A 23,768-nucleotide genomic window follows, 5' to 3' on the forward strand; every position below is an offset into this window, starting at 1 on the left:
CAGGTGGGGGAAGCTGTGTGAAAAATGGGGTAAAAATTGACAAAGCAAGCCAAAACAAACACCTCAAGCACACAGCTTCAGGTTACTATCTACCTTAATGCAGCTGTACTTAATTTCCTTGCATTATTTGTCCTAGTTTCTGCTTGTACCCTTCTCCATTTTTTTACATGGACTGGGACAGAGTGGCCTCTTTCACTTCTTACATAGTCCCTTGCAAGAGGGGGGGGAAGCAAAACTAAGTGACGCATTCACTCTCTGGACATAAGTATTAAGCTGCTTTACAGTTCATATGTACATATGGTGTACTTTATTTTCAGTAGAGTATTACATAGTATGACAGTGTTGGATTTTGTACAGATGTCCCTGTATGTACAGAACTAAATAAAATGGATCTCTTGAAAAGACGACACCTCATGGCCCCTGTTTAGCTCTTTAGGCTATAAACTAGTTGGGAGGGAAAGACAACAGGGATAGACCATGCATGTCAAAGGTAGAAGGGTCCTATCTCATGGGCTGATATTGGAGCGGCCTGCTTTTCAAGGGCCAGAAGACAGCCTCATCACCCAGGCCCCTGTTAACAGCCACAATTACAAACAACTGATGCACTAGAGCCACATTTTCAATGCTACAAGAACAAAAGAGCTTCAATGCAGGTAGGAGGTAAGTTTCTACCTGACCTATTCACAGAAAGACAGATTTAAAGTGCAGCACTTCATACTTAGCAAAAAGGTTCCCCCTCTAGGCAAGGAATCTACTATTTACTCCGCATCTTCATTTCCATTCTGGCCTAGAACTGATTGGGTTCTGCCGGGCTTGCAGTGTTCGCTGCACCATAGCTTGCCACTGATCATCTGAAATCTCATTGGCCCATGAAGGTATTCCCAGTGTGGGAAGCTTGATTCCAGCCATTGTCCGTTTCACCAACTCCACATGTTCTAGAATCAAACAGAGTGGAAGGATAAGAGATACTACTTCAACCAACAAACAAACCCCCAGAATTGAGCTCCCCCAATGCCAAGATAATCACCATTCACAGTTTCATATTTACAAAATGAAAGGTCCCAATTAAGAGATACTTAGCAGGTAGCTCTATCCAAACATGGCTACATGTAATAACCGTAAGCAGGATAGGAAATTTTCACACCAGATCATAGCATATAATCAACATGAAATAACAATTAGGTAACAAATTGGCGGCTTCTATACTCAAGAAACTGTCTTGAAAATATTCTAGTTATTAAAGGTGAGGACAAACTAACTTGCAGCCACAAAATGTTATCAGAGCAAGTAAGTTGGAGAAGATAGCAACTGAATACAGGTAAGAAAACCTGGGTTTAGATTCCATTCAGCACTAGTACAACTCACCAAGTGCAAGTTACCTGCCTCACAACCTTATCAAGCAGTTCATTTATTACCATCTCTATACCACTGCACTCCTTGGAAGAAGTACAAGATAGAATCATGACATGTGCCATAGAATAGCAGGATTACAAAACTAGACCTCAGGTGTTACTTTTGATGTAATAGAAAAACAGAAGTGTAGTAATACTTGTCATCCACAATAAAGCTTTATGTTCTAAAGGTGGCATTGTTTCACACAGGTTACTGTTCTCTAAAATGACTGCACCATGTCAAGTTTGATTGTTACCTGGATCCATAGGGATCGAGCTTCGAATGTTCTGAGCTGTGGACCCATCTTCCTCATCACTGTCCACAGGAGGATCAGGCAGGTGCAGTCTCATTGCCTGTATCCAGTGCACAAAACCCAATGGAAGTTAAATACAACACAAAGACATGCTCATACTGGGTTTGATCCCTATCCCCATGTTGAGGAACCCCATTGCTACCTGAAGTCGCTCATGGATGTCAAGGACTGGCTCTGTGCTGGGTATTGTTTCTTCTATTGTCATTGGCCCCTGGTCAGGATCTTGGTTCAATGGTTGATACAAATACCCATGAGTGCTGCCTTCTTCCTCCTCTTCTTCTTCCTCTGGTTCCTCACTACTCCATTCGCCAGCAGGATCAGGAGTTCCATCAGATGTCTCTTGTAGCCCCACCTCTTCATGTTCATTTGGACAAATCCTCTCTGGACCCATTTTCAGAGTTATGACCGGCTCCAAGGCCATGCACTATAATATGTTGGGAAAGGTTGTAGTTATATTTCCATATCTTGCAGAACAAACACCAGGTAACTGTAAGTTCAATGAAAGAGGTATCTCTTAACCCAAACAGTTTAGGGGAGGAAAGAACTAAACTAGTGTAAAAGAGTTTAGGAGAAAGACTTCAATCTTAATTGGACTATCTTGCTACATAATAAAGCCACTGCAGATTGTGTAATCAGCGTTCCAGGAATCCTCCTTTCCATGGAATCTTACTTGGGGATTCTCACTACTCATGGTAGGCAAGCCTATAAAAGGAAGCTTGCAGGCAGAAACCAGCAGTGGGCAACAGAGCTACAGGAGACAACAGAATACTTCTATGGTACTTTGCATGGAAAAAAAAACAGTAGACCCGGTTATGAATGCACAAGCCAAACATGCATTATTAGACATACACAGAACTTAAGCAATTCATGTCTCTTTACAAAACAGATTGCCTAGGACAATGGTCAGAGGAGGAACAAAGAATGAACAATCCATTTTAATATCTTAAGTCTTCTAGCATTCCCTTGTCTTTTAAATTAACCAATCTAACACCTCCATTTTCTCTGAAGACAAATATTTCTATCCCATTCTTCTACCAAAGAGCTTAGGATAGCTTATCTAACACCATTTGGTTATTTTTTAAATGTAATTTTATTATGTATGCGTTAGAGAGCCAGCTTGGTGTAGTGGTTAGAAGTGCAGACTTCTAATCTGGCGAACTGAGTTTGATTCCCCGCTCCTCCACATGCGGCCAGATGAGTGACCTTGGGCTCACCACAGCACCGATAAAGCTGTTCTGACAGAGCAGTAATATCCTCACCCACCTCACAGGGTGTCTATAGTGGGGAGAGGAAAGGTAAGGTGAATGGAAGATGCTTTGAGACTCCTTCGAGTACAGAGAAACAACAACAAACATTTTGTTAGCCAGGTGGGCCAAAGAGGTTTTGGGTGGATTTTTGTGTGAGGGATATCAGGAGTTGGTTGAACCCATCTTAAAACAGCCCCGCGGCGCCACGGATTAAATAAAAGAGTAAGGGCCCCGAAGGCGTGCCCTGTCCGGGATGAGGAAGGATGCCGATAGGCCCCTTCCCCATGACTGACCAGCGGAGGGCCCAATTGGGAGGCGCAAAGTGCCTCCCGATTGGCCCCTCCGCTGGTCAGTCCACCCCCAAGCTGCCAATCAGCAGCCGCTCGCAGCTCTACTGCTAGTATCCCAATAATGTGCCCTAGTACAGCGGTCCCTAACCCCCGGTCCGGGGACCGGTACCAGTCCATGGATCAGTCGGTACCAGGCCGCAGCTCCTCCTTGTCCTCCTCCCTAGCTGATACCTCGGGGGCCTATCCTGCCACTCTGCCGCCGGCTCACTTTTGGTGCTCTCTAGCAGCCGCCATGGCTGGGGCTCCCCCTTGGCGTGGCACTGCACAGCGGGCGGCAGGAAGTCAGAGGCGCCGGTGGGAAAGCAAGTGGAGCAAGGGCTCAGGTGGTGGTGGTGACGTCCCTCGGCAAAAGATTACCCCCCCCCCGGGCCTCAGTAAAACTATCAAGTGTTGACCGGTCCCCAGTGATAAAAAGGTTGGGGACCACTGGTCTAGTATACCCATTTATCTCCTACAAGTGAATAGATACTATTAAGAGTCTCAGGGGACGGTGGTATATAAATGTAATAAAATAAATATAATCTCTTAGAGAAAGAAAACAAGACAGTAGAACTTGATGACAATGCTGTGACTGGGCCAAAACCTGCTGTTCCCCATTCCTTTTAGAGTTGGATGGCTTGCCCCCACCCCCAACAATGATCCCAGTACAGTATGAAGCAACATATGACACTCCCAATTCAGGTACCTTCTCACAATATCTCCACAAACCAGATAATTCTGGCACAATGAGAAGAGTTCTGCTAACAAATAATATTAAACAATACTGCAAAAATAGTGTATAGAACCAAGAAAACAGTAATTAGTATATCAGATCATATATTTATGATTATGCAGGTCCTAAAAACTTCCCATTCGCTGCACACAATCACATAACTACTGCAAAGCAAGAACTAGCACCTCTGAACTGGAATTTTTCCTCCTTCACAATCCCTTTTCCATCAACACACCACGATGCCACTGTATTATACATAGGCTTGTTACTTTCCACCTATCTTCATGAAATACACAATTTTATCCAACTTAACCACAAGGCAGCTACTAGTAGTAGCAATTTGTATACACGGGTGTACAAAGGCCCACAATTTAAAAGAAAAAGCTCTAAAACCTAATAACACAATATGACCTGCCGTTCAAATAGGTTCAAAACGCTATTTATTATATAGATTTATATACCGTCCTCCCTTGTGGCTCAGGGCGCTTTACAAAGCATAAGAGGCCGAGCTACAAAAGTAGGAAGCGTGGGAGGAGGGGCCACCTCCTCAGAATTAATTAGGTTACCATAAGCAAACCGAGTTCTCCCAGCTTCAGCCTCCCCCCTCCAATATGTCATTTTACAGGCTTGCTGTTAGAATTATATACAAGGCAGCTAATACGAAAAAAGACCTCCCATTTTAGAAGGCGCATAACCGACGGAACTTAACAACAACAAACCCCCATTTCCACCTTCCGCTCCCTCCCTTCACATGCCAGCTGCAAGTGGACCAACCAAATAATGCCCGGCGTAGCTTCACGAGACCCCTTCCCATCTTTTACCAGGTCAAACGCCGTCTTCCAGCTCCACCGCCTCCGTCCAGCTCAACCTCCGGAAGTAACAAGGCAAAATACGGCTGCCGAGGATGTCGTCATAACTGAGCGCCGGGGTGGGAGGAGGGAGGAGGTGTAGCCATGACAACGGCAGCCTCTTCAAGGATGGCTTCATAGGGTCACCTCTAATATTCTTCTCCAGGACTGTAATCCTGTTTAATTCACTGGCACTTACTTATAAGTAAATATACATGGGATTGCACTATCTATCCCCCCTAATATTTTTATTTTAGGAAGAGCTCAGGGAAATTTCCCTAATCCGCCCTGCCTCCGTTTTACCCCAACAACTTGGTTTTGTCATGTCCTACTGTGGCATTCAAACAACTGGCAGTCTTCAAGCAAAGGCTGGATACACACTTTTCTTGGATGTTCTAGGATGCTTTGGGCTGATCCTGCGTTGAGCAGGGGGTTGGACTAGATGGCCTGTATGGCCCCTTCCAACTCTATGATTCTGTGACTACAGGTAGGTTCTCCCAGTTTAGGAGGGCTGTTTCCCACCCTCAGCTACAGTTCTTTATTCAGCATGGTGCTGCCTGAACAACCTGAATAAGTAACTTCAGTTTAGACAGGGTCACAAGATGTCCATTTCCTTAGCACCTGCTGTGGTGATTTTTAGAAGATTGTTTTAGGGAAATAATTCAGGCATTTAGTAAAATGGTAATACTAAAATTAACTCAATTGAACAATAAAGCTGGCACCTGTGCAATTTTGTGTGGGCTCAAAAGTGCAACTTTTGCCTGGGCTGAAAAGCACTTTACCTCCACCAGCATCACCTATAAACCAGGCTTTAAGATAGTTGCCTTAAAATAGTGAATTAAAGTATGTCCTTAGTTTAACTTTTAATAGTGTTTGAAGTGTGCATGCACATGAAAGCTTATATACCTTGGTCTTAAAGGTACCACATGACTCAAACTTTGTTCCGCTGCTTCAGACTAACACACCTACACATCTAGAAAAATAAATTTACATCAGGCTATATTTATTGTTAATTTATCCAGAGAACATGAACAGCTAACTGGATTCATAGTGGAAAGCATTAACAAGAAACAGAATCCCCACTTTGCTCACTGAAGGTGTAAACATTAACGAACTTTATCCTTAAAAAACAACATGTGTCCTGAAAAGAAAGTCCCTCTCAGTCCCAAGTGGATCATACTCCCTGTAAGGGTTCGTAAATTTGTATCCTGTTTGTAAATTTGGTGGGATGGTTAAGAGAGTGAACAAGGGTAACTATTATCAACTTATTCCTCTGAACTACCCTTGATAGTTGAAGCAAAACTAAAAAGTAGTCTTCTGATACCTAAAAGGCTAGCAGATTTATTGATGCATAAGATTTTGAGGTTTAATGCCTACTGAATTTTGGGGCACCAATCCTATGACCACTTGTTTGGAAGTAAGCCACATAATGGGATTTCTTATTAGATGTAATTATGATTGCCGACAGAGATCAGCCCCGCTGGAGAAAATGGATGCTTTGGAGGGTGAAGTCCACAGCATTGTACTCCCGCCCCCACCCCACAAAGTCTCCAGATTTCTCCCAACCCAGAGCTGGCAACCCTAGTCTTCAGGCAGCAGGACTGTACTGTCCTTTTCCCCGACCCCCACCAAGTCGGTCGTGCGTCTAGCTTCAGTTAGAGCCGTGCCGGACTTCCAGCTTCCCTCCCCGCGCCCCGTTTTGCTGTCCCACCCGCGTGTGCGGCCAGCGGCGTCGGCTGTGTCCCGGGGAGACTTCCTTGCGTCGGCGACGCGGTGCAGACCGAGACTACACGTCCCAGGCTCCCTGGGTAGGCGTGACTTGCTTCTGGGCTTGTGCGCTGAGGCTGGGCCTGGCCGGGGAGAGCTGGGGCTGGCTGGCTGGGCCGTTAGACCTGCGAGAGCGGCGGGGGAGCGGGTGGGGTTCTCTGGGGCCGCCCCCGCTTCCCCCTTCGGCCAGGTAACGTTGCAGCAGGGCCTGGTTCCTTCCGACGGAGGGCGGGGGGTCTGCTGCGGGACAGGTTGGCGCGACCACGTTGGCGGGGCGTCCCTGGCAGGGTTAGAGAAAGGGCTTGGAGGCTCCTGCGCGGCGGCGGCGGCGGCGGGGGGGATCCGTGGCTGCTAGAGGCTGGGCCGTGGCGTCTGTGCAAGGGGACGCGAGAGGAAGGAGACCCGGGCGGGCGAGCGAGCGGGCGGGGGGTCACGATGGAGGATCGCACGTGAAGCCTGGGACGCAGGAAGGTTAGTGCTTTTTGTGGCTGCCCCCTTAGGAAACAGCTCTGGAGTGGGGATGGGTTGAATGGTTGACTGGGCGCGTTTATAATAATTCCGAACAGCAACACGTTCCTTTTCCCATGCCGCGGTATATGGCTGGCCTGGGGTTTTTCCTGGCATAGTGATCTGGAGGAATGTCTTCACCGAAGGGATGTTGCGGTGGCATCCTAAGCAGAGTCACGCCTTCTAAGCACATTGACCTCAGTGATTCTGCTTAGGATAGGACTGTCAGTTCTGTTGGGATTTTTTGTTGTTGCTGGGACATAAGATTCCATGCTTTGGATATGCAACCCATTTAGCCTTACAAGGGCCAGGTTAGTGATCAGAGAATTGTGCATGCCCCGTTCCAAACCTGAACAGCATTGAAACAAAATCAGAGTCCAGTGGCACCTTTAAGACCACTTTAAGACTTTGTTGGACTGGACTCTGATTTTGTTTTATTGTGCTGCTTCAGACCAACATGGGTAAGCCACTTGAATCAGCATTTAAATAAACAGCTTTTATTTAAAGGCAACAATAATGAGCATAAAACGAGGAGTTTTAAATAAAACAGTGTGAATAATAAAATAGACAGGGTATGAGAAACCCCATAAAAACTGAGACCATGCCACAACCTAACCCACTAACCTTCTCAGTCCCTGCAGGCTTTTCTCCTCTCAAACTTCTTTCACCACCAAATTCTCCACTCCTTCCAAAATGACCTCCTCATTCCACAGTTGTGAACTTTGGAAACTGTTGGTCTGGAACTTTATTGCCAAGCAGCCTGTGTAAAAATCCCCTCCCTCTAGGGGACAGTGTTCCTAAACTAGAACCACCTATGCAGGCAAACATTATTATAATAAATATTTTACAAGGCTTGCACATATGTAAAAGCAGACAGGGTTTATAATCTAGTACAGATATTTTTAAACACAACAGGGATAGCAAGGGATTAATGTGCACAAATACAGTTATACACATTCAAACCTCATGAATTGGGAAAGGACAAATGCTTCCTCTGAAAGGACTCTGTCCTTATCCTGGGTCATGAGTCACCTGAAGTGAACGTGGTTGACTGGTTAGACCTTGCATTGGTATGGACTGAAAGTGTGCAAGAAATAAACCTCTACTTTTACTGCTCTTATCATTGTTGCCACATATGTAAGAACATGTCTTTGTTCTCTGCTTTAGATAATCCTAAATTAATTTACCTGGAATAACTCCAGATATAACTTGAGTGAAGACTGTGAATTCTCAATTTATAACATTCTTGAGGGGATGGAGAAAATATGCTGTTTCACATAGCAACGAAGTTCCTGGCCATATTACATCCCCATTATTGAGCAACACTGAGATAATTAAATTCTGTTGATTGGTAAAGACCAGCAAAAAAACTGCTTTTATGAAGGTCTGTAGACCCAGAAGCTGTAGGTTGGTTCACGTATGTATATTCATCATTTGGTTAGTGCAGTGGTAGCTTTTCACTAGCATGTGCAAATGGGAGATCATAGATGAAGCAGTTCAGGTAGAATTTTAACACCTTGTCCAAAAGTGCAGTTGAGTCAATATATACATTCAGTGGCCAGTTCTGAAGTGAAATTAAGCATTAAATGAAGCGTGAATCATCCCAGTGTGAGTATATAGTTTCTAATATCAGCCAAAGAAGTTTGGGTATAAACTCTTAATATAGTAACCCAAAATAAATTCGTATTTTATCTGGGGAAGGGGGGGGGGACAGGCCTTTTAAACTGCACCTTCTTTTGAAAGTTACTGTTGTACTGTATTTTTACAAGAAAATTTGCCTGTCACCTCTCCAGAAAAGCTGCTTAAAGGTTTACAAGATAAAACATAAAACACCATTAAACATTGATTAAGTGCCCAGGCAGAGGATAGAAACAGCACAGAGTCTGCAGACCACTTAGCTGCTTAAAATCAGTCAGATAAAACAGATTTCGAGTTAGAAGCAGACTATAAAAACTGTGCTAAAAGATCAACCCCTTATTTTAAAAGCCTAAATTAAAAATAAACATTTCAGCCTGGTACCTAAAAGAGAGTAGGGTAGTTATCAGGCAAACTTCATGGGGAAGGGTATTCCACAGACTATGTGCTATCACTGAAAAAGCCCCGTCACTGGTCTTTTCTCTGAAGGCAGGGACATAGAGATTCTGAGGAGGATCTTAATTGCTGGGAAAGACAGAATAGAGAAGGGAGACCTTCAGGTGCTCTGTTCCCAAACGATTTAGGGCTTTAAAAGCCCCCATAATTGAGGTGTTGGATGTAGGACCTAGAAAATTTAGATTTGAATCCTCCACATAGCCATGAAGCTTGAATACTATCCTTTATATAGCAGTCTAGGCCTATGGGCTCACCCTGTAAGTGCCCTTCGGGCATTCCCTCTCTCCTGGCCTAACCTGTCTTAGGAGATGGTTGTGAGGAGAACAATGGTGGTGGGGATCAAGAGCTGTGTATGCCACCATGAGTTCCTTGGAAGAAAGGCAAAAAATGTGACAGTAATTCTCATCTAAACATTGGTCTTCAGGTGCCCCTTCTCCATGCACGCACTTAACATTAGTCACATACCCCCTGTTTTTTTTCTGACCAGTGCTTCTACCTATATCCCCAACTTGACATACTCATGTTTATTAAGCACAATTTTATCCTATTATTTTGTGACCTTCATTGTAGACATAGATTAAACCCATGCCTTCCCAGAACAAATCTGGCTCCTAATCATTTTACCCCATTAGCTCTCAAGGCCATGTTAATATGGTTGGAATGAAGGCAGTGAAAGATAGAATTATAGAATTATAGAGTTGGAAGGAACCTCCTGAGTCATCTAGTCCAACCCGCTCCACTATGCAGTACACTCACAACCCTATCACTCATCCACTATAACCTGCCACCTCCTTGAACCTTCACAGAATCAGCCCCTCCGTCAGAGAGAGCTCCAGCCTTTGTTTAAAAATCCCCAAGATGGAGAACCCACCACCTCCCGATGAAGCCTGTTCCACTGAGAAACCGCTCTAACTGTCAGGAACTTCTTCCAGATGTTTAGATGGAATTTCTTTTGAATTAATTTCATCCCATTGGTTCTGGTCTGTCCCTCTGGGGCAAGAGAGAATAACTCTTCTCCATCTTCTACATGGCAGCCTTTTAAATGGCAGCCTTGAAGATGGTTATCAGATCCCCTCTCGGTTGTCTCCTCTCCAGGCTAAACAGACCAGGTTCCCCCAACCTTTCTTCATACGTCTTGGACTCCAAACCCCTCACCATCTTTATTGCCCTCCTCTGGACCCACTCCAGTTTGTCTACATTCCTCTTCAACTGTGGTGCTCAAAACTTAACACAGTACTCCAAGTGAGGCTGAACCAGAGCAGAATAAAGTGGTACCATAACATTCCATGATCTGGACACAATACTCCATTTGATACAGCCCCAAATCCCATTTGCCTTTTTAGCTACTAAGTCACACTGCTGATTCATGTTCAATGTATGTTCTACTAAGATTCCTAAATCCTTTTCGCACATACTACTGCTAAGACAAGTCTCCCCCATCCTATATTGGCGTATATGGTTTTTCCTACCTAAATGTAGAACTTTACATTTGTCCCTATTGAATTTCATTTTATTTAGTTTAGCCCACTTCTCGAGCCCATCAAGATCATCCTGTATTCTGATTCTGTCTTCTGTTGTGTTTGCTACCCCTCCCAGTTTAGTATCATCTGCAAATTTAATAAGTCCTCCTTTAATCCCTCATCCAAATCGTTTATAAATCTGTTGAACAACACAGGCCCCAGGACAAATCCCTGGGGCACTCCACTTGTCACTATTTTCCAAAAAGATGCTGAACCATTAACAAGTACCTTTTGGGTACGATCTGTCAACCAGTTATCGATTCACCTGACAGAATTAGGATTCATACCGCATTTTACCAACTTGTCAACAAGACTATCACGTGGAACCTTACCCGAAGCTTTACTGAAATCAAGCTAAACTATGTCCACAGAATTCCCCTGATCCAGCAAGGTAGTCACTTTCTCAAAAAAAGATATAAGGTTGATCTGAAATGACCTGTTCTTGCGAAACCTGTGCTGAGTCTTAGAAATCACAGCTCTCTGTTCCAGCTGCTCAAGGACCGTGTGTTTGATGATTTGTTCCAAAATCTTGCCAGCTACACTTGTCAAACTGATGGGTCGATAGATAATGTGAACAAGCTTAGTGTAGTGGTGAGAATGTCAAACTAGCCCCAGGACTGAATCCCCACTCTGCCATGAAAGCTTGCTAGGTGGCCTTGGGCCAGTCACATGCCCTTGGCCTATTCTGCCTTATAGAGTTGCTGTGAGAATAGAATGGAGAGGAGGAGAACCATGTCAGTTGCTTTGTGTCCCCATAGGTGAGAAGGGTGGGATATAAACAAAACAAATAAATGCTATCATACTTCTTTGTTTTTGTCCTCACAGTCAAATGGCACATACACAAAATCCCTTGCAATCTTAAGCAAGTCTCATTTGAATTTAATTATTCTTTTTCAATAAAGTACCCTGCCATATTCATACAGTGACTAAATAGTGGGGGAAAGTGCTTCGTATATTTTTTATGAAAAAGAAATATTAAAATGCCACCAGTATTTAGACGCTCATTTTTTCATAACTAAACTCTAATCTAATTACTTTGAGTTCATTAGTACTGCTCCAGCTGTGCTTGGACTGCGCATTAACTTGCTTCTGTTTCATGCTGCATCGATTTATTGTACTCAGTCTGCTTCCTTTTCACATGGCTGTTTCGTTACATGCCATATTTGGGTCTGTGCTTTTGATTTTAAGATGAATTTCCATGGTCATTTTTGATGGGAGGGATCAGCTCTGATACCAAATGTCTTTGAGCCAATAATTCAGAGCTGAGTGCTTTGAAGAGTCTGGTATGTGTGCTGGACTCACAAACGTCCTGCTCTGGGGGAATAAATATCTACTATATATTAAAATATAATATTAAAATAATTCAACTTGAATAATTACTTAGATACAGATACTTAGATAGATTCCCTGTCATTTAAGGAGAACATAGTCTGACGAAGAGTGCTTGCACTCGAAAGCTCATGCCCTGAATAAATCTTACTGGACTCTGATTTTATTCTGCTACTTCAGACCAACATGGCTACCCATTTGAATCTATTCTTAGATACGGATACATCTTAAACAAGAATAACTTCCTAAGCAGCCTCCCTCCAACCTAAGTGGTTCTTCTCATGAAGGAAGAATTCAAACTTTGTTCAGCAGAATGGCAGGATACCTGGCAGTATGAACTTCTCTCACCTTGCGTCAGAATTACTGAACGAAGCCATCATCATTTCTTATTAAGAACTCATAGAGCAATTTAAATATCCTAAGAGATTCTGCAGAATTTGGAATTATTTGAACCCCAGGTGCATAATGTTTATATGATAGTGTAGGTCAGCAGTTCTTAAACTTCAGCAATCTGAGGACCCACATTTCGATTTTTTAACAATTTCAGTTTCACCATACCTGGCTCCCTTCCTGGCAGCAGCCCTGTACCAGACAGCTCTTTTTTCAAAGCCTATACAGCAAGCCCCCTATGCCCTATGGAGGCCTCCATCCTACCATATCCTCAAAATAATACAGGGAGTGTCATATCAATTACAAAATAAACCAAGTTCCAATAAAATGTTTGTATCGTTTGTACATGGTCTACAAAGTCATGTCTGATCACCATAGTTGATTCTATAGCCCTGGCCAAATTTCTAATCATTCTCACCATTTGATTGGAAAGGAATTTGTACCTGGGCAGCAAGAACCTTTCTTAATCAATAATAACTTCAAGCTTGAGGCCAGGTGAATAAGGAAAGAGCCTGACAACATTTTCAGATCTGCTTAAAGAAACAGAAAAAGGCCAGCATCATGCAAAACCTGAAATTTGGTGTTTAGTTGAAAACCCTGACTGGCTGTTATGGTATATGAATGCAGGATACACATACTGAAATCCTTTGCATTGGAAAATAGAGTAAAATTAGTTTATTCTTACAGTGCAAGTGGATGAGGTCCATGGTGCCATCCTACCAATTGGAGTTCCTAGTGACCACTATCCCTGTATTTCCTGGACAGTGCTCTGAAGTGATCTTAAAATCAGGTGGTTATGGGTGGCACTGACTAAATGAGATTATTTTAAACAAAGGAAGCTGATTTTTGTCCCCTTTCCCTGAGGCAGAGTGTCCCTGCTACCATTTCTGGGAAACTGAAAGGTAAGAAGAACTTGCCTTCTGCTCTTAAGGAAGATTTGTGGTCCCCCTTGAGTTCTCCCATGCACTCCCAGGGGTAACCCTGACCTGGATAGCCCAGGCAAGCCTGATTCCATCAGATCTTGGAAGCTAATCAAGGCTGACCCTGTCTAGTATCTGGATGGGAGACCTCCAAGGATCTGGAAGTAGTTCCTCCAAAGAACAGTAGGGATCATGACATAGACCCAGGAAATCACCTCTGGACGTCTCTTACTTGGCTGCCACACAATATTTGAATCTCATGGCTACACTATACATGCAATATAAATATAAATGTAAATGTAAATCTCCCAGGGGTCTCTGGATTCCACTTTAAGAAACACTGGTATATACCATGTGACATCCGGCAACATTAACACTACCTTTGAAGGCGTCTCCACATATCGTTGCCTGTTTGTCTTGTCTGCAAGATCACTATACTCCTCTAAGAAGGAACAGCCTGAACATATAGGTTGAAAAAACTTGATTTCTTAGAATGATTAATTCTGAGTAATTAAAAACTCAGCCTTGGAACAGGAAGCTAACTTTTAAAAAAAGGCTCATTCCAGCTGGTGCGTTACTCAGTTAAGCCAATGGCCACAATGGTAAATGGCACAGAGAGGGAGAGTACAGCTAACCAATCTGGCTTAATGGGAGAGGGCAGTCCCTGGGTGCATCTCTTCACGGCACCTGAGGCACTCTGCAAGTATGTGGCCTGCTCTCTAGCTGATGGTGAACATGCCCCCTGGAAGCCATACCATCCACTTTGGGACTGCTTTATCCATTTATAAATTTGTGTCCTACTGTCTGACCTAGAGGTCCACAAAATAAGCTAATGGATATAAGAACACAATGGGCTGGATCTACAGGTTGATACTCACTATCATTTCTGCCAGTGGAAAAGGGGTTGATTTTTCCCACGCTGCTAGACACTTTCCCCCCCTGTGCTGTTTTGGAGAATTCCATGACCTCCGGAAGCAGCATTGGGGGAGATCCTCTGGGCTTTGGTGGGATGGAGGAATATTTTATTATTAAAATACAATGAAATATGATTCAAAATTAGAACATTAAATGTATGTATGTATGTATGTATGTATGTATGTATGTATGTATGTATTCATTTATTTATTTACCAAATTTATGACCTGCCCCTGTAGGCCCAGCTGTCTTGGGACAGTTCACAAGTCTATAAAACAACTGAATAATAGAACAGTTAAATATTAAAACAGTTCAAATAGCCAAGTAGTTGATGACATCCATGCCTATTTTCTCCTTTCAAACAGACGGGGGGACCTGTCTGACTTAACACCAAGAGAGGCTCGTCAGACAACGTAAAGTAAGAGAATAACATATATTCTTGTAGATAATCCACTTTGAGTGAAATTTCCTTACATTCATCAATAATTTCTGACTGATCGAACACACCTGAGAAAATAAATATACACATACCACTTCTGTATAGAAAATTGTATACCTTAACAATCTGTGTAGGAAGTTCATTATATGTGGAGGGGCCCCTGGTTGCTTTTAAATGTATGCATTCATGGTTATCAGACCATAGGATGTCGGTTGGAAGCTATTAACTTTAATCACTGTTCAGTGACCATATTAATAGCTTTATAAAAGTATTGCTGACCAAGTACAAGTCCCTAGTTGCTTCAACTTGTATATGTGGTTCTATTTTACAGGCTTCCAGATTTATTTTAATCACAAAGAGCCCTGATGTGCAAAACAGCACATCAGGTTCTTAGTAGGATTGTTATTTCTATTACAGAAGGTGGCAGAAAAGCAGTAGAAAGTCATGGTGGGAACATGATGGCAAGGAAATGGATTTGCAAAGTAATCTCTCTGGAAATTGTTGTAATTCCAATCTGCATAAATGTAAAGTTCTCAAATGTATAGTGGTCTCTGTATGGCAAGCTGAATGACCCCAAGTTCTATAAACTGCTTATTGACATCTGCAGCGTTTTGACCATGTGCAACTAAGTATGCTACTATTGCCATTAATAGCAGATGTTTCTCATTCCCATTGTCTAGTGTACCAGACGTATTTCCTACTCTATATAGGTACCCAGTCTGTTTAATTGTATGCTTTGACTAAACTCTGACTTGGTGCATAGTGTCTGTGACAATTAAAAGATTCTTCTCTAATGGCTACCACATGCCAATCCCACTAATCAGGCCTCCTTTTTAAAATTTGTGCCAGATTTATCGGCCTGAATAAATTATACGGAATATTCAGATGTGCATATTATTGCTTTTATATATTGACCAACTAAAAGTGGGAAACAAAAAATTAAGAGTTCATGTGTGTAAAATCACACCAGTAGTTATTGAATGTTTTTTTAAATAATTGTCACAGTCACCCAAGGTTTCTGAATAAGCGCATGAGGGAATCACAAATTATTTTGGAATTTTCTGAAGAAGAGTAGTTTTGAATGGGATTCCAGCTGGCTATCTGTCAGCATTGTGTTACTGGCTGCATGATCATTGTGTTATTGGCTGGAGGTGATATTTATCCATTTTTGCCATTATGTCACTGTTGACAGTGATGAGCACTAAATCTTTTTCATACTAAATATTTTTACACTCTCCTTTTTGATGTATTTTTGCATTATATTTCCTGTACGTGAGTTCCTTTGTTTCTGCTGCTGTGGAGATTAATTTAGAAATAAAATTAATTGACCGATCTCATCTAAATCACTCTGTCAAAAAAAGGAGGGTCTGATTTTTTCTCCAAGAGAAGGCAATTTTAATTTTAGGTGATAAATTCATCACTAATTCCCAGTCAGAGATATTTATCACTTTGGATTAAATATGGTAGAGCATACCATGTTATTTTTCTGATTCTATCTAAGATTTCTTGCCAGAAGTGATTTGTTTTAAAACAAAACAAAATACATGTAACAAACTGGTATGGCTAACTGCATAGCACCAAAAGGTATCCATTCTGGACCCGAAACAAAACATCATCAGGACCTCCTCTCCACCCGCTAGTAGTGGGAGGGAGGGGGGGAGTTGAGCTGCCATTCTTGCCATGCCGGCAATATTGGCAATGTTATTATTGTTTTATGGGGTTTTAATGGGGAATTGCGATATTGTTACCCGCCACGAGCCGCAAGGGAGTGGCGGGCTATAAATCTAATAATAATAATAATAATAATAATAATAATAATAATAATAATAATAATAATAATAATAATAATAATAATAATAATAATAATAATAATAATAATAATAATAATAATAAATCCGACCCACCTGTAGGGACTCAAATACTACTGGTAATTATTATGTTTTAAAGTTTTAAATCAGAAAATACTAGCAAATTCAATATCAATATGTGCTCAATCCTTCATCTTTCTCAATGTTTCATAGCAGATATAGCTTTAAAACTTATAAGTTTCTATCAGGAGAATAGACATTAAATATACGTACTAAATGGTGGTGTAAAAATCCTGAATGATCTGTGCTGGCTAATTGCTTGGGTTCCTTTTCCAGGTCACTAAGTAGGACTTGCATCAATAAGTTTCAGTGATAGCATCTTGAGGAAAACCTTAAATATTCAAAGTTCTTTCTTAGGCCACAGCATCCTGTGCTTAGACTTCCTCAAGGTATAATTTGGAACCTTTGCAACCTGGATGCATTTTTCCATGTAGCTGCATTTTACATCTGTCTGTCTGTCTGTCTGTCTGTCTGTGTCTGTCTGTCTGTCTGTCTGTCTGATTTCTATACCACCCTTCCATATGGCTCAAGGTGGTTTACATACAACATAGGGGGATACATGGAACGAGTCAACATACAACATAGTCAATATACAACAATAACAACCCAACAGTGGTTCTAAACAACAATCTCAGTGATCCCAACAATAACAACATAACAAGCTAAACACCCTAGAGAGGTCAGGCTGCTTCAGTCCATGGAGGGGATGTCAGAGGTATGGGGGGACCTGTAGTTGGTCTCAGGCAAATGCCTGGTGGAAGAGCTCCCTTTTGCAGGCCCTGCGGAACTGTGGGAGTTTGGGCAGGGCCCTGATCTCTTCAGGAAGCTTGTTCCACCTGGTGGGGGCCAGGATGGAAAAAGCTCTGGCCCTCGTTGAGGACCGACGTGCTTGTTTGGGACCAGGGATCACCAGCTAGTTGGCAGTGGCGGAGCTTAATGCTCTAAGATGAGAACAAGTTGTAGTTAGTTCCCAGAGTTTTTGGAGAAAAAGAGTGCACCGAGCTTGAATAGGTGTCTTAATCTATCATTAGCAAGACTGACCCTTCTCTCTGAGTGTAGCAGTTTCCTCTCTCTCCTGTTCAGATGTCTATTGGTGTCTGTGGAATTTCTGGCTTGCTTCATGACTTCTGTTTATAACAGGCCTCTGTTGGAGTCTTATCTAACATGCATTTCTCAAAGATTTGTGGGATCTTGCTTTGGGCAAAGGAGGTGCATGGAACAAGGTGGGCATGTTGGGGCTTCCATGATGGAATCTGGAAATGTCAGTCTTCTGGTAAGGTGTTTTTTGGGAAAAGGGAACCACAGTGTAGCATAAGCTGTTGTGGGTGAGGCATTTTAAATGCCTTCCACTAATTTGCATGGGAGGTACTGTTGCCCGTCAGGTAAAGGTGAAGTGATTTGATAACTGCTGTCTCTTTGGAGATTCTGTAATGATTGTTTCACTTACCTCTAGCCCCATATAGTATTCAGGAAGGGAGAAGAGGGCAAGAAAGGATACAACCCCAAAGACTTCCAAGGGTACTTAACAGGCAGCTGCTGCTTGAGATGGGAAGTAGGATTATAGTTACAAGGTGAGCTGCGGCTGGGTTTGGGCAGTGTGGGTGGTATATGAATGTGCTTGCTGTAGAAGTTGGTTCCTTTTGATTTTAATATAGAGTTTATCTTGTTAACACAGCTTACATAAGTGATCAACTCTGTGACCTTTAATTTAGCCTGTGTGTATGTGTGTGTTTTTCCAGCAGGCATTCCTATTAACAGACATGGACAATATTCCTTTCCTGTGAGATGTCACTCCAGTTGTTCCTTGTTGCTAAAGAGGAGACATTAAAGGAGGATTAATTCAAGAACATTTGGGGGGTGCTGCCAGACATCAGAAGATGTATTCCTCTCCATCCGGTAGCAAATGAAAAGCGAGACAGAGGGACTTGCAGCGGGAGGGTGGTTCAGTAGCTACACATGACTGCAGCTTGGCTGTGGCCCCATACAATGCAGGCATATTCTTCCGCAAGGGAGGGGGCTGTGCCATTACATGATGGGTGAGGTTAACACAGGGATTCTCCATGCATCATCAGCTGCAGCAGATACCATATCTCCCCCTCTCGCAGTAGCATTGCAAGATCTCTGTCATATCAGATGATCTTCCATCTTGGGGGTGGGAGAAATGACTCATTAGAGATACAGAACCAGTATGATTTACACACAGTCTGTATTCTGGAGATCATCAGGAAATACTACTTTTCGTGGTTTGTGGCTACCATGTATGTAGCCTGCCAGTATCTATACTAAGAAGATGAAGGTTAGTTTCCTGATGCTCCCAAGCTTAGTTAGTAGTGGCATCCTTCAGGAATCTCCTCCTATTGAGTCTTCTTTGTAGAGTACTTTAAAAAAAAAGCCTGATATCTTTTCAGCACGGTACGTTTCCATTCCTTTGTTCATGCCTGTCTGCTATTCTTCTTATGCTGACAGCCCACTGCTCTCTTTAGTCACCATATCACTTCCTGTTTGTTATGGCTTTTCCATAGCTCTCTTGCTTATCTAATGTTCTGTACTGCCTTGCAGGCCTAGTGAATGTGATTTGGATTGAGGAATTTTTTTCTTGCCACAAGAAATGTGTTAAATTTCAAAGTCCTGAAATCCTCTCTGTGAGGCTAACAAACCTTATCTTTTGGAATTTTCTTCATGGATTTGCCAGGTTTTTTTCTCCCTTTCAAACTGGATCTGAGCACACAAGGAGGCTGTGGACTGATACTGAGCTGGAAACGAGTAAGATCAGAATGGATCCTAAGTTCCTGGCTGTCTTCCGGATTCTGTATCTTGCAGATTTCAGGGATTCGCAAGTCTTATTTTAGCAGCAGCATAAGTGACTCAGTCTACCTAACAAACATTCCCATATTAACATAGCTGCACCTCATTACATAAGGGCACTGATTATTCCTTTGTGGAGACTGGCTTACATTCTGCAGGAATAAATAGCTGAAGGAGTGAATAAATCTCAGGAGTGAGACAAGACGCTGGATTGTTGTTCTGCTGGACGTAACAGTGAATTAGGATGTGCCTGAAATAGAACAGTCTATATGGACTGCTTCACACTGGTTAAGGGCTATTTATAAGTGCTACTAAACCTTGTGGCTGGAACCACAGCTTCTCAGGATTCATTCCCTGGAGGACTGGAACAACAGCAGGGTAGGGACTTGTGTCCTTTGAATGTACTTCAGAAGTGGTGGGAGTGGGATGGCTCTGCTTTGAGGAGGAAGAGCCTTTATTTCTACTGGGCATTTTATGATTGCTTTATGATATCAGCAGATGACAGTATGAGGAGCTTACTGTTCTTGCTGTGCTGTTTCCATCTGGTCTGTTGTAAAAGACAGAATTTGATTCTTATATTTCTTTTTAAAGATAAGAATTCTGTGCTTTTATGTAGAACTGAGCTCATCAGGCTGTTTGGTCAGTTCTGAATTGATATGTCCCCCAATATTTCTCTTTTAAGCTGGGTTCCTTCTCTACTGCATTTCAAAGGTCAGCTATAATAAGTCCTTATCTCCTGATATGTATGTTCTGTTTGTTATTTTGATTGGTTTTTTGGTGATGTTGCTATTTCTATCATATTAAAGCTACTTTGTGTAGATTGCTTACTTAAAATCACTGAATTCAGCTCAGTCTACATTGTTGCAGAATTGGCAAGCTATTCATGAATAGAAGGTAAAACTGTATGGTGTGCAGAGGGTTTGCTGACTACAGATTTATGAGACATCTGCCCAGTTGTGCAAATTAAATTTTGGTATACAGTACCATGACCCATTGAACTTTTTGCACATTAAGTGTGTCTATATGCTGTGGAAAAGTTAATTCTCCATAGATTAAAAAGTCAGCATAATCAAATTTATTAATTTTTTCTCATACAAGAATTAATTGAGAAAGCAGCACAGGTTTCATATTCTATAACAGTTGTTTTCCATCTTCTCACGTGCTAAGTAGTTTGTGTCTGCTTTTCATTAAGTGTTTATGTTCACTCTGTTATTCTTTGTATATGCTAATCTTAAAACAAAATTTGATTTGTTTGAACAGGAGCTATTTGTTGATTCATTCAAAAAGTTGTTCCTTCTCTCCACAATGCAGCTTACAAGTAAAATCAACCAGTAAAACTTTACTCATAAGAGCTACAATGAGCAGTAGTCATAACAACATAAGAGAAGCCATGTTTGATCAGGCCTGTAGTCCAGCCAGACCAACACTGTGTGTCAGACACTGGCCAAAGCCCAGGTGCCATCAGGAGATCTAGAACCCTAGAAATCCTCCCACTATTGCCCACCAATCACCAAGAATACAGATCATCACTTCCCTGGACATAGTGTTCCACCTACATTTTGTGACTATAACCATCATTACTGTCACCAGCTGCATCCTTTCAGCCCCACCCCTTTCAGTGCTATCTTTCCATTTTGCTTTATGACGTGGCTTCTGTGTGCTGTGAGTGGGTTGTAACCCCTCTGAAAAACAGTTATCATTCTAACTTCTACTGCAATTGTCCTCTGCTTGCTGGAAACCAAGAGACAAGCTGTTGTGAAGCTGCATCTAAATGTAATTTCATTTATTTACATTGGCCTTTCTCACAGGGACACAAGGTAGATTATAGATAGTGAACCAGCACAGTCACAAAAATGGGACATGTTGTGCAGTGCAACCCTATTACCTGTGTTGAAAAGTCCTCTTGAATTTCAGTAGTGTTTGAGATCATGATGTCTGTTGACACAGAGAATCTGTGTAATGGATGAGGGTTCAGCTTCCCTTTTGTCATGCCTTCAGGGCTGTGCACAGATGTGCTGCTGTTCTGACTAGACCATTGTTCAGCACCTGTTGGATTTGAGGTCCCCACTGACCAGCAGAAAAGGCTGTGCTGGAGATTATGGTAATTGCATGTACAGGAATCATGTGGGATGGGGGCTGTATTAGGAAAAGGAATTAGACGTAAGTGAGTGAGTGAAAAAGCACCTGTTTTATATCCTCAGTTGTTTATTTATTATTTATGTATAATTTTATTTATATACCACCATTCTCAGAAATTCTGGCTCATGGTGGTTTACAACATTTACAAGAAAACAATAAAATCAAAGTTCATAAAAACAGCAACCCAATAAAACATTTTAATATTACATAATCTCAAGATGGCAGTAATAATTAATATAACCAGACCTCTAATGCTATGGAATTAGATGTTGGAGCAGCTGAGGATGGACACACTTCGGGGTAGTTCCTGCCAGTAGTTCCTGCCGGTTATAAATATCGTTGGTCTTCAACGAGGGCCAGAACTTTTTCTGTCCTGGCCCCCACCTGGTGGAACGAGCTCCCTGGAGAGATCAGGGCCCTGTCCGAACTCCCAAAATTCTGCAGGGCCTGCAAAAGGGAGCTCCTCCACCAGGTCCCCCCTCAGACATCCCTCCATGGCCTGAACCAGTCTGTCCTCTCTGGGGGCTTTGGCTGGGTTCTGTTCCTGTTGTATTGTTTATGATCACTGAAATTGCGTTATTGGATTGTTGTTGTTGTTGTATTTGTTTATGTTATGTATTAATTTGTTCCATGTATCCCCCATGTTGTATGTAAACCGCCCTGAGCCTTATGGAAGGGCGGTATAGAAATCAAATAAATAAATAAATAAATAAATAAATAAATAAATAAATAAATAAATAAGCATAAATAAAATAAATTTACTTTCAACAGCAGTCACTTAAATATTCAAGAGAATAAAAGAATAATAAAACCATCTTTGCTCCCAGTCAGTATACCAGTCTTAGCAAAGTGTTTTTGTCAGTGCCAGTGACTGAGGAATTAATTCCCTTTTCCTAGAGTAGTGATGTGTACTAAGTGGCTTGGGAGCTACATATAGTTCTTTCTAAGGTTTGGAAAATGCATGCAATGTAGCAGTGCAAAAGGAGGTCAAAGTATTTGAATATTGAATCATTAATTGGCAAATTAGGCACAAAAAAATCTTGCACATGTGACTAGCTATTGTTCAATCCAGTTTATCTTTTTGCCAAGTAGCAATTTACCAAAGTGGCCATATATGCAGATGAGGAACTGCTCACTTGTAGAGATTTACCCATGCAGTGAAGAGAGCTTTCCTGCAACCATTCAGTTTCCCTGGGTTTCTGGTGATTTGCAGATGTTCAGTAAAATCTTTACCACCCCATGAGCTCCTCCACCAGGCATTTGGTTGAGGTCGACCAAACCACCGCTTCCAGTTGGCCCTCAAGCTCCCCCCCCCTACAACCAACATTAATAGGTTGTCCACAGGGTCCAGTAAGAGTTGAGCTGAGGCTCTTACAATTTCTATTTTATGTATCATTGTTATTATCATGTTAAATTATTATTGTTATAATATTACTGCTGTTATTGTTACCTGTTACCATGTGTTTGTTTGTTTGTTTATTTATTTATTTATCATACTTATATACCGCCCTCCCCGGAGGCTCAGGGCAGTTTACATCATAACAGAGAACAATACATAAAACAGTCTGTAAAACATGTATAACTGATAACTAATAATTGTAACCAAATAATAGCACAGTATAACAGTAAAACAATATAGTAATACAAACAGGTCCAGGGCTTATTGATAGGATTCTGAAGGGTGGGGGTGGGGGAGAGCAGGGGCCCTTGGTCGCTGTTGATTAAGTCTGGTCTCGGCCAAATGCCTGGTGGAGGAGCTCCTTTTTGCAGGCCCTGCGGAACTGTATAAGCTCCGTCAGGGCCCTGATCTCCTCTGGGAGCTCATTCCACCAGGTAGGGGCCAGAACAGAGAATGCTCTGGCCCTGGTCGAGACCAGACGGACTTCTTTAGGGCCAGGGATCCTTAGCTGATTGGAGGCAGTAGAGCGCAGAGCTCTTTTGGGGGCATAGGCGGGGAGGCGGTCCCTCAGGTACACTGGGCCCTGACCGCGTATGGCCTTGAAGGTAATTACCAGAACCTTTAGTCTGATCCCGAATTCAACTGGTAACCATTGCAGCTGATGGAGAATAGGCCGGATATGAGACCTCCACGGTGTTGCTGTGAGGATCCTGGCTGCTGCATTTTGAACTAGTTGTAGTTTCCGGGTCAGGGCTAAGGGCAGGCCTGCATAGAGCGAGTTACAAAAGTCCAGTCTAGAGGTGACCGTCGCATGGAT

At 42.3% G+C, this 23,768-nt stretch overlaps 2 protein-coding genes across 16 annotated transcripts in view; one reads left to right on the plus strand and one right to left on the minus strand.

The window, feature by feature from the left end:
- Positions 1-284: 284 nt before the first annotated feature.
- On the minus strand, positions 285-7,779 carry MEA1 (male-enhanced antigen 1). Of its 4 annotated transcripts, none has more exons than XM_077336528.1 (4): positions 7,761-7,779; positions 1,848-2,129; positions 1,649-1,745; positions 285-935 (listed from the first exon to the last, which is right to left on the minus strand). In XM_077336528.1, the coding sequence occupies exons 2-4, from the start codon at positions 2,124-2,126 to the stop codon at positions 772-774; spliced, it is 540 nt and encodes a 179-aa protein (XP_077192643.1). In that variant the 5' UTR covers positions 2,127-2,129; positions 7,761-7,779; the 3' UTR covers positions 285-771. The 4 variants fall into 4 exon arrangements, with proteins under 4 accessions (XP_077192643.1, XP_077192653.1, XP_077192627.1 ...); XM_077336538.1 differs by lacking the exon at positions 7,761-7,779 and adding an exon at positions 6,574-6,592; XM_077336512.1 differs by lacking the exon at positions 7,761-7,779 and adding an exon at positions 4,836-4,940.
- The window catches only part of KLHDC3 (kelch domain containing 3), a 56,006-nt gene continuing 38,796 nt past the window's right edge, over positions 6,559-23,768 (plus strand). For 6 of the 12 annotated variants that reach the window (XM_077336388.1, XM_077336472.1, XM_077336439.1 and 3 more), the window contains exons 1-2: positions 6,683-6,819; positions 14,667-14,719. The gene's annotated coding sequence lies outside the window, so the exon portion shown is untranslated. The other 6 variants (XM_077336396.1, XM_077336464.1, XM_077336430.1 and 3 more) reach the window with 6 other exon arrangements.

Source organism: Paroedura picta, chromosome 1 (assembly GCF_049243985.1).
Source record: "Paroedura picta isolate Pp20150507F chromosome 1, Ppicta_v3.0, whole genome shotgun sequence".
Taxonomy (NCBI): domain Eukaryota; kingdom Metazoa; phylum Chordata; class Lepidosauria; order Squamata; family Gekkonidae; genus Paroedura; species Paroedura picta.

What these genes read in the sequence shown, in the direction of transcription:
- MEA1 (XM_077336528.1), bottom strand. Translation starts at nt 2,126, where the DNA reads ATGGCCTTGGAGCCGGTCATAACTCTGAAAATGGGTCCAGAGAGGATT. An exon ending in ACATCCATGAGCGACTTCAG is followed by an intron (nt 1,746 to 1,847) that starts GTAGCAATGGGG and finishes CACTGGATACAG; the next exon opens with GCAATGAGACTGCACCTGCC. An exon ending in CTCGATCCCTATGGATCCAG is followed by an intron (nt 936 to 1,648) that starts GTAACAATCAAA and finishes GTTTGATTCTAG; the next exon opens with AACATGTGGAGTTGGTGAAA.